This window comes from Grampus griseus (assembly GCF_964374135.1).
Source record: "Grampus griseus genome assembly, chromosome: 1".
Taxonomy (NCBI): Eukaryota; Metazoa; Chordata; class Mammalia; order Artiodactyla; family Delphinidae; genus Grampus; species Grampus griseus.
The window spans coordinates 148074427-148085437 of record NC_139017.1 but is presented as its reverse complement, the minus strand read 5'-3'; the positions used below and the strand labels follow the sequence as shown (position 1 = coordinate 148085437).

The following is an 11011-nucleotide window of genomic DNA, read 5'->3' as shown; positions in this document are numbered from 1 at the left end:
ACTTCCTGTCTCGCTGGTCGCCAGGCCGCCGGGTCAGGGGTCACGAGCGGAGCAGCTTCTCTGGCCCGGGCCAGCGCGGGAGGGCTGTGTGATGGCCTCGGAGCGCCCGGAGCCGGAGGTGAGGGGCGGTCGGGCGCAGCGCTGGGTCCCGAGATCCGAGGGGGAGGGTCCGGCGGCCGGGCGCGGCCGTGGCCTCCTCCGGGTCCGGAGCCGCCGGGTCAGCCCGAAGCCCAAACATTCGTTATCTCCTTCCCCGCACTTTCCCGGGGGGCCTAGAGGAGGAGCTTGTCGCTATTTTGTTTGCCGAAATTTCATCCACGACGCCAACTCTAGGGCTCTCGGGTTCTTTGACCTCAAAATGGTATTAAGAAAACCTGTATTTTGATTTTCCGTTGCAGTTTCAGTGGGCAGCTTTGCCAGTTGCTGCATTTCTTCAAATATTGGAATGCCATAAACAGCATGAATTTAGTTCTAGCGCTCATGCTTTTGGAGAGCAGCTTTGGTTTCATGAAAAAACATTTGACTCAGAGAGAAGCCTCGTTCCGGTATTGGCGCTGCCGTGTAACTATCTGTGCAACTTCGGGCAAGTCTTGACTTCCCGGCCTGTTTCCTTCTCCATAAAGTACTTATCATTGGTGTATTGTTAGGGTCACATGTTTTAAATCATAAAATGCAAATAAAGTATCCATAAGGTGCCAAGGACCATGCAAGGAACTTTATATACATTGTGTCATTCAAACTTGTGCAAAGGAAGGTGGCAATACCCACTGTCATTTACAGGTAAGAAACTGAAAATCGAGAGAAGTACCTTACCCAAGTGCTACTCTCAGCTGGGGTGTAGCAGAGTTTTGGAGTTAGAAGATCTGAGTGTAAAATCTCAGATTTGGAAAGAACAACGTCACTAGGAGAGGGGCGCAGTGTTACAAGAGAATATATGAGTAGATGGGAAGGGTGAGAGATGTGTATGATGCAGATAGTTGTCATTACTTATTGAATGCTTACTGTGTGTCAGGGACCATCTCAGCACTTTACCAACATCAATTAATACTCTGAACCCTCTGCAGTAGACAATATTATCATCCCCATTTTTCGGTTGAGGAAACTGAGGCACAGAGATAGATATTAAGAGTAATAAAGTTGCACAGCTAGTACGTACCAGAGCCAGGACTCCAAAACTGGTGGTCTGCTGTAGATCTTGTGTTCTTAGTCATCATGTTTACAGTGTAAATAATAAAGTAGCCACAGGATGGTAAATCTCCAATTCAATGTCGCGAGCCCCAAGATTAAATATGGTTGTAGGAAACTACCCTATTAAACAGGATCAGATGTGTTGACAGGGGTGATGGAGTAGCCTGTGCATCAGAAATATCATTGAGGAAAACCGATGAAGGTATTTGGAGTATGTTTTGTTATGGATTAAAATGAGAAGAAATGGAGGGATGTTGTGGTGAAATACAACATACCTGTTAGGCAGGTAGTCTGAAACAGCATTGCATCCAATGCAAGGCATATATGTCAGTTTTCTAGTAGCCACATTTAAAAAGGTAAAAACAGGTAAAATTAACTTTAATAATATATTTTTCTTTAACCCCATTATTTCCAAAACATCATTTCAATATGTAATAAATATTAAAAATTATGAGATATTTAACATTCTTTTATTGTACGAAGTCTTTAAAATCCAGAGTGTATTTTACAGCATATCTCACTTTGGACTAGCAACATCTCTAGTGCTCAGTAGCCCCATATGGTAGTGGCTACCATATTGAGCAGTGCAGATCTAAGGGACCTTGGAGTCAAGACATACGCTCCTGGAAGTCTCACTCAGCCAAAAGTTCATTTGTTGAATTCTTGATTTACATTTCTGAAAATTTTATCTCAGAAGGTAAAGGGAGTGAAGAGTTCTGCCCCTGAGCAGAAAAGTGACTGATCGTTAGATGTTATTACAATTCCAAGAGAGAAATATTGGGCATAGTCAGATTTAAGAAGTCATTCATTCCTCAGATACTTAAATTATTTCATGCTGCTGCTATGGACTCAGAATTGTGCTAATTATCAGGGTGGATGTGGAGCAGTGTAAGACACATTCCCTATTCTAATGGAGTGCACATGTTGAATTATGATAATAAGCGCTTCAAAGGAAAAGTACAGATTGAATGAATGTTTAACAGGGGTTCTTAACCTAATTGTTCAGTGGAGGGGGTGGATCAGAAAGCCTCAGAGGAATGACATTTAAGCCGGAAGAAGGAGTGGAAGGTGGCTGTGAGAAGAGGCAGAGCGCGTGCATTACAGGCAAAGGGAATAGTGAAAATCCTGAGGTAAGGAGGAGCTGAGGACCTTCAAAGAACTAAGATGAAGCAGCTGCCAGTGTGGACGCAGTGGCAGTGAGAATAGCTAACATGAGTGCTTACTGAGTATCATCTGATACTGGGAAAACCCCTGTGAAATAGGCACCGTTGGGACTTCCCTGGCAGTCCAGTGGTTAAGACTAAGCCTTCCAGTGTAGGGGGTGCGGGTGCGAGTTCGATCCCTGGTCGGGGAGCTAAGATCCCACATGCCTCGCGGCCAAAAAACCAAAACATAAAACAGAAGTAATATTGTAACAAATTCAATAAAGACTTTAAAAATGGTCCACATCAAAAAAATCTTAAAAAAAAATGGTCCACATCAAAAAAATCTTAAAAAAAAAAAAAGCACTCTTACTATCCCTGTTTCTCAGATGAGGAAATTAAGGCACAGAGAGTGTAAGTAACTTCACCAAGGCCTTATACTAATAAGCAGCAGAACCAGCGTTTGATCCGAGGTGCTCGAACTCAGGTGGAGGTGGGTGAGAGAGAAGGCTGGTGAAGAAGATTCAGGTTGAAGCCGTGCTAGAGGTTCAGGACTTTGGCATAAGTACAGTGGTTCAAGGGCAGGTGGAGACTACATTATTTTGTGGGATTCTGTTAACAGAAAACAGCACAGGGGTTGGAAAAGTCCAGGAATAATTTATACCTTAACCACCAAGGGACAGGGGCAATGAACAAACAACAAATTAACGAGATGGACAATGTTTGCTTCATCCTGGTATACGTGGTATGCAGCACAGTGCCTGATAATGTTTTATTCATCTTGCTATAAATGGTATATAGGCCTCAATAAATTTTCCAAAGAATGATAGTCTTCCTCTGTCATTGTTCTGACTCTCCTGATTAAATGCCACAGCATCCTTCTGAAGTAGACATTCTTTTCCTTTTTTTAAAATTTATTTATTTTATTTATTTATTTTTGGCTGCATTGGGTCTTCGTTGCTGCACGTGGGCTTTTCTTTAGTTGCAGCGAGTGGGACCTACTCTTTGTGGCGGTGCGCGGGCTTCTCATTGCGGTGGCTTCTCTTGTTGTGGAGCACGGGCTCTAGGCGCACGAGCTTCAGTAGTTGTGGCACTTGGGCTCAGTAGTTGTAGTTCGCGGGCTCTAGAGTGCAGGCTCAGTAGTTGTGGCGCATGGGCTTAGTTGCTCCGTGGCATGTGGGATCTTCCCGGACCAGGGCTCAAACCCATGTCCCCTGCATTGGCAGGCGGATTCTTAACCACTGCGCCACCAAGGAAGTCCCTGAAGTAGACATTCTTATCCACATGTTATAGATGAAGAAACTGAGGCCTGGGAAAACTAACTTGTCCAAGCTCACCTAGATAGCAAGTAGTAGAGCCAGATTTAAATCCAGATCTCTGACTTAGAAACCCTGCTTTCCCTTTGCCAGACTGCTCCAGTGCACTTCAGACTCAGAAGGATTAAGTATCAGGGATTAAAGCTCCATATGAGTGTGGGTGCTGGGAGAACACAGCTAATTCAGGGATTCTCAAACAGTAAAGCAGAAGAATCACTTGGGGGAGCTTGCTACGTATAGCTTCCCAAGCTCTCTCAGCTCTTAATTCAATTGGTCTCGGATGGTGCCCAGGAACCTGCATTTTAACAAGCACCTCAGGTGGTTCTGATGCTGCTGGTCCTTGGATCACACTTGGAAAAATACCATTCTAGCTGCTTTAATTAATTCTTGAGTCTTTAGTTCTGTTAAATCACCTCTTGAATGTAAAGAAAACTTAAAGATGATGTTTGTGAAAATGTAGTCGTTGACTTGGAAGGATCACGTATGGGGGGAATGTTGCGCGAAAACTCGAGTTAGGAAATGTTCCTGGTTTCAAGAGAGTGGATTCTATAAGAACTGATTGGTGAACTAGACTTCAGTTCACCAATGGCCTTGAAGAGTCAGTCTGTCATTCAAAATAACCTTCGAAACAAGGTGGAGAAATGGAAGCTGCACAGCAGTGGAATTAAGCAGCCTACTAACAAGTAGTGTGAAGAAAATCTTCTAATAGGACAGTGCTTGTTTATATCCTCCATCTGGTGCATTCCCCTTTCCCTCCTCACTAGGCCAACCCTGCTCAGTCTTCAGGGTCACTTTCTCTTAAGACTCTTGCCTGAGTCAGGTTACTTTGTTACATGCTGTCATAAAACCACATTCTTATCCTTGGCACACTTAGTTTGTATTAATGTAGTATTTAGAGTGATTATTTGATTAGTTTTTTCCTCCATTATAGGGTAAATCTTGTGAGGGCAGAGAATGCCAATTTTTGCTTTCCATTGTATCCTTAGGACCAGCCCAGTGCTAGCATGTATCAGGCTCTCCGTAAATTTGTTGACTGATAAATGAATGCATGCTCACCTTGCCTTTGTCCTCTTGGGACTTGGATGAGGACTTGATGGCATCCTGATCAAATTAGCAGGAAAATTAGGCTGGAAAGGGATTTACTAGCAGACAAAACAGTAGTCAGGCTTCACAATAGAAAATAGGCTGGATTTATCCAATGTAGTAGGACGAATTGAATAATTGTGTGTGTCCCAAAAAAGCCAGCTGCATGAGGAGAGAATGGGGGATGTGTCTAAGCAGCAGCAGAAGCGAGAAAGTCAGAGAGGTTTCTTGGGTCAGTAGCATGGTAAAGCTTCGCCTGAAGTAAATAGAATCTAGGAGAGTCTGAATCTGTGACCTCACCTGGGTATTGTGCTCTATTCTGGCCCCCACATTTTAAGTTGAAAAGTAGACCAACCAGAGTTCATTCGTAGGCACGTGATCTAAGATCTAAAATAGTGAGGGAACTTGAAACCATGCCGTTTTCTTTTTGTTTTATTTTATTTTTATTTATTTTTGGCTGCGTTGGGTCTTTGCTTTCTCTAGTTGCAGCAAGCGGGGGCTACTCTTCGTTGTGCGGGCTTCTCATTGTGGTGGCTTCTCTTGTTGCAGAGCACGGGCTCTAGGGACGCGGGCTTCAGCAGTTGTGGCTCGCGGGCTCTAGAGCGCAGGCTCAGTAGTTGTGGTGCATGGGCTTAGTTGCTCCGCGGCATGTGGGATCTTCCCGGGCCAGGGCTCGAACCCGTGTCCCCTGCATTGGCAGGCAGATTTTTAACCACTGCGCCACCAGGGAAGCCCGAAACCATGCTGTTTGAGCTACATTTAAGGAACCTGGAGATGTTTATTATGGAGAATCAAAGACTCAGAACCATCATCAGATGTTGATAGCTTCTCCTTTGGCAGAGGTTCAGAGTTTTCCCTGTGTGGCCTCAGGAGGTAAAACCCAAAGTGAGTTAGATATGTTCAAGAGAACAGATTTCAAGAGCAGGCCAAGGTAATATCAACAAGACAGACTCTGGCTCAGTGTGAAGAAATTTTCAACTCTGCCAGCTAAGTGGGGGTGAGCCAAAAAAGCTGAGGGGAGTGGCTGTGCAGGACTTCCTCCAGACTCAAAGAAGCAGCACCTTGTTACCACTACTATGTGCATTTATGTGACACTTTTAACTTTACAGTGTACTTTCACCCATCATTGGGGTAGGTGGTGGTATTTTATAGAGGAGGAAACTAAAATTCAAGCCCAGAGTCTCAGCTATCATATCACATTTTCTTTCCATAATACTGTAATTCTGTCTAAAACAAATCTATTCAAGTTTACACAACTCCCCTTCCCCCGATTCCAGAATTGTAGAAAAGAAGATGATACCAGTAAAGAACATACTAGTGAAAAAAAACTTGGTAAAAACAACTTTCAGGGAGGCAAAGTCCAAACAACAGACTGGGTTAGTTTTTCCATAAAGCAGATGAGGAAGGATGAGAACTCTTGAACAACAAAAGCCAGATGTTGAAAAAAATGAAAAATTAGGAATCTCTGGTAAGATACTAAGAACATAGCTTGAAATAGAGAAGAGAATAAATATAGCTTGCGAGAGCAATTCCCCTCATTCATACATTCATTCAACAAATACTCAAACCCTTAGTGTGTCTTGGCACTGCGCTAGTTACTAGAGATACAACAAAGAACAATACAGACAGCCCCTACCTCCCTGGAGCTCCTACACTTGTAGGGGAAACCAACGTTAAAAAATACACAAATTCTTCATTATGAACTGTGGTGGATGCTATTAAGTAGTCCAGACTGCTTTGTGAATGCCGAGCAGAGATAACAAACAGTGTAGGGAATCATGGAAAGTTTCATTTATTAAACCCAGAGTGGCCAGGATTTTAGTCCTAGAAGATGAAGTGAGCAAGTGTCCCCAACTGTCCTTATGGTGCTCCCTCCTTTAACCCTGGCTCAATATGGGCCAAAACTCCTTTCTTGGATATTTCCTTGCATAACTGAAACAGGCTGGCATTTGAAAAAAAGTCTTCACTAAGCACCAAAGAAGAACAAAAGGAAAAATATGGAGACTAGTGTTAAGATTACCTTACCTTAAGAAAAGTTGTACTGCCTGTGATTCATTTTAAATGCCGCGTTTGCTTTGCTTAGCTTAGAACATATAGTGAATTCACTTATTCAGCAAAATTTTATTGAGCATCCTATTGCCAAGCAATGCACCAGGCTCTGGGGATAGAGTGATAAACAGAAAGGGCTGCTGAACTGGGATATCCTTCCTATTCTGATAATACTGAGCCCAGCCCGTCCTTTTTTAGATAAGAACCTTGGCAAGGATCCAGCATAGTCAACTTGTAGACGAGAGAGGTCACTAATATCATACCCACACCAGTTCAGCCAATCCTGAGGGAGAGGTTGCCTACTGGCATTGAGCACAGTTGCGCTTTCTCTGAGAAAGCCAAAGCCCAATGCAAATGAATATATTTTATGGTGTTTATTGGTGCTCTAATCATACATATGGAAGCCATCAGGCCTTGAATTTCTTATAAGGGTGTTGACAAAATACCAATGAAAAGTTAATATTAAATGTTTTACAGTACAATATGTAAGTATACCCAAGTTAATAGACTAACACTGTGGGAAAGAAATTAGGCAATCTGGCAGAATTTTCGAGATGTTAATCAGGGAGAAGGCCGTCTTTTCTATTTATTTATTTATGTGAGTATCTCCTTTTGAGACCAAGGATCAGAGAAAGAGAGGGCAGGTAGTTGCTGCAGTTTCCTTCTTTGCCAGTAGACCCCTTTTGTCTTTTTAGGAGTTTGGCAATAAGAGCGTTCAGTTTGATGGGACCTTTTGAGGGGGATGGTGGTTAGAAATGATGGGAAATAGCTATATCTGATTTCTCTAGCTAACGGAAATCATCCTGCAACTTACTGGTTTCTGATGTTGCCTTAGTCATCCTTGACACCTTGTTTTTTTGGCTTTTCTTTTGGTTACTTTCCTCCCTACTTCAGTTAATCACCAGTTCTTGTCCACTCTTTTTTTTTTTTTTTTGCGGTACGCGGGCCTCTCACTGTTGTGGTCTCTCCCGTTGCGGAGCACAGGCTCCGGACGCGCAGGCTCAGCGGCCATGGCTCACGGACCCAGCCGCTCCGCGGCATGTGGGATCTTCCCGGACCGGGGCACGAACCCGTGTCCCCTGCATCGGCAGGCGGACTCTCAACCACTGCGCCACCAGGGAAGCCCCTTGTCCGTCTTATTTTAAAGATTCCTTAAAGTACAATTGAGCTCACTTCACTTGATCACTTGTCTTGAAGGTTAGTTCAACTGACTTTTCCAAGACTCAGTGAAAGGCAGCGCTGGTTTTGCATTCTAGCACACAACTACTTGTCTCTTCAGGAACAGTCTCAAGCAGTTCACAGAATGGCTACTTTGAGTAGCTCTGGTCTCGGCCATTGTCATCTCCCCTGGTTGTTAGGGGATCTTTCTAAGTCATGTGGTAGCCAGACGGAATTTTTTTTAATGCAGATATAATAGTACTGCCCTGCTGAAAAAAGAGTTTGGTAGCTTGACCTAACTCTTGGATAAAATCCAAAATCCTAGCCAGGGCCTGCCTCAGGCCAGTGCAGGGAAACAGTACAACAGAGAGTAGTATTACCCAAAATGTGATTTCAGATGGTGCAGAGACAAAACACAAAATAATACTAAATCACATCATATTGATGTTTAAATTGTCTTTTTGATTATGTCAGAGCATCCTTTCTATTTATAAACCCCCATCGTGTTCCTTCTTGTAACCACTTTAAATCTTTTCTGCTCTTAAGTCCCCGGTGTGATCCAGTTGTCACACTCAGTAGATGGGTTTTGCAGCTCATCAAGCCTGGGTTTGACTTCTGGCCCTATGCCTACGAATTCTGCTAAGAATTCTGCTGAGAAATTAACTTTTTTGGACCTCAGCTTTCTTCTATTAAATGTTTTGTGTGAAGACTGAATGCAGTTACTTAGGTAAAGAGCCTAGTACTGGGCCTGGTAATAACCTGTAATAGTTGACTTCTATTATATTCTTATAAGTGCCATGCACCATGCTGAGGGCTTCATATGCACGGTTTCCCTTCATCTGCAGGACAGCATAATTAGATTGGTATTAGGATTTATCTCCATTTTACAAATGAGGACACCGAGGCTTAAATAGTTTAAGTGCCTTTTCCACAATCTCACAGCTAATAAGAGGCTGAATTGGGATTCAAACCCAGGCTGTTTGAGTCTGAACTTCTTGTACTGAACTTTTACAGTGTACAATTGGATGTATTTTAGGTGCTCAATAAATATGAGTTCCTTCCCTCTTCTTCCTTCTCCTCTCATCCATGCCATTTCCTAATATCTGTTTCTATACCTCTTTATGCTTGCCTTCTGAGGAAAAAAGACTTCCTTCATCTTTAGCCATTGCATCGCTGCTCTCCACACTCTTCTCCGACATCAGGCACCCTTCATTATTGCTTTTCCACGACTTTTTCCATCTCTTCTCCATGCATATTTCCCCATTATTGAAAAAAATCTTCACTTCCTTTCAACATCCCGTTTCTCAACAGGTAGTCACTGACTTCTGCTCACTTCCTCACAGCCTGTCATTTCCCCCTCACTAGGAGCACCGGAGGAGAAATTTGCAGTTTGTCTAAACAGGAGGAGAGTAATCTTTTCATCTGAGGCAAGAGTAAGGGGATAAAGGAATGTTACAGATAAGGGTTAATCTGGAGGAAACATTGGGGGAGTTCACACCAGTTGACCCTTATTTTCTCTGCAAAACAGTAGGCACATTTATCTGCTGGGATGGCGAGGGTTGAGAGATTGGAAAACCTGAGTGGAATAAGGAAAGGTTACTGACCAGGGAGAAATAAAAGGATTGGTAAAGGCCACTAGAAGTGGCACCACTGGCGAGGTGACAAGTTTCTTTCTGTCAAAGTACAGCTGGTGTGGTGTTTGTGTGGATAAGGAAGAAAGTCAAATTCATCCTGAGTCAAGATTTAGCTGGGCTTGTGTAGTGACAGGTGAGGACACGGGCAAGGGAACTGACACTTGTTAGGACACAGTTGAACCGACTGCCCATGAGGCAGTGGAAGGAAGGAACTAGAGCGTTGACAGCTGAGAAGGTTGTGGGTGGGAGACTGTGACCCACAGAAGCTGGGCTTTGAGGTCTTTAGTAGGCTGCCATTCACCCAGTGAAGATCCTTTAGTGCGTGCTGTTGTCAAGGCTTATTAGGAGAAACTGCCAGGCATTATTGTCTGCTCTCTTTTAAGCAATTTGCTAAGCACAGGGACACAAAAATAGAGCAAGACACAATCCCCACCCTCATAGAACTTAGAGTTTATAGGAGAAACTCACATATCCGTTGAAATGTGCAAAGGTCACTTGGTCTACATAGAGGTCTTTATAGGGGGAATGGGAGCCAAGAGTTGAGAATTGAATCCTTGGGAAGCCCTTGCACTGAGGTGGGGGTAAACGTTTCACTTCTGCTGCCTTGCCTCTCACTCATGGATTCTGAGCTCTTTGGACAAGTTACTTGCACCATGATCTATATGTACTAGGAACTAGTGAATTTTTATGGATTTTTTAAAATGTCTCTTTGTCCCCAGGTGGAAGAAGCTGGGCAGGTGTTCCTGTTGATGAAAAAGGATTATCGAATATCCCGAAATGTTCGCCTGGCTTGGTTCCTCAATCACCTGCATCAGACTGTGCAGGCCACGCCCCAGGAGATGCTGGTGAGGCCCAGAGACACACAGGATGTGAAGGGCTAGCCCCGAGGATCTGTTTTTTTAGGAGGGTGCTGGAAACACACAGGAGGGGAGACTAACTCTGAGGGGTCTGATTCTAGGAGGGGCAGGTGACTTTGCCCACAAGATGATTCCCCAGGGGAAATCTTGTTTAATTGTTTTTCCAGCTCGGAAGAGTACTTGGTTGGGTTGCAGAAGGTAGAACCAATGGTGCGTCATTTTGGATATGGAAGTCAGGTCCTGGAAAGAAAGGGGTGACTTCCTGACTCTTCCCTTTCCTCCCCGTCCTAATTGGCAGCTTCAGTCTGAGCAGGAGTTGGAAGTCCTCAGTGTCCTGCCTCCTGGATGGCAGCCAGAGGAACCGGTGGTCCCCAGGCCATTCCTCCTTGTACCATCCACCCGGGTCACCTTCCTGGCCTGGCAGTATCGGTTTGTCATTGAGCTGGACCTCAGCCCATCTACTGGCATTGTGGTAAGGGGTTGGTTGAGGGGAGACAGTGGGAAGAAAGGATTGGGTGGGAAGTGAGGAGAAGAGGAGGGGCCTGGGATAAGTGAAGAATGATCCCACAATGATGCCGTTTTGG

At 44.1% G+C, this 11011-nt stretch overlaps 1 protein-coding gene across 1 annotated transcript in view; it reads left to right on the top strand.

The window, feature by feature from the left end:
* The first annotated feature begins 26 nt into the window (after nt 1–26).
* The window catches only part of SZT2 (SZT2 subunit of KICSTOR complex), a 51165-nt gene continuing 40180 nt past the window's right edge, over nt 27–11011 (top strand). Inside the window, exons 1-3 of the mRNA XM_082670360.1 lie at nt 27–118; nt 10290–10415; nt 10726–10899. Coding sequence (XP_082526486.1) covers nt 92–118; nt 10290–10415; nt 10726–10899 — 327 coding nt within the window. The 5' untranslated portion in view covers nt 27–91. The remainder of the gene's footprint in view (nt 119–10289; nt 10416–10725; nt 10900–11011) is intronic.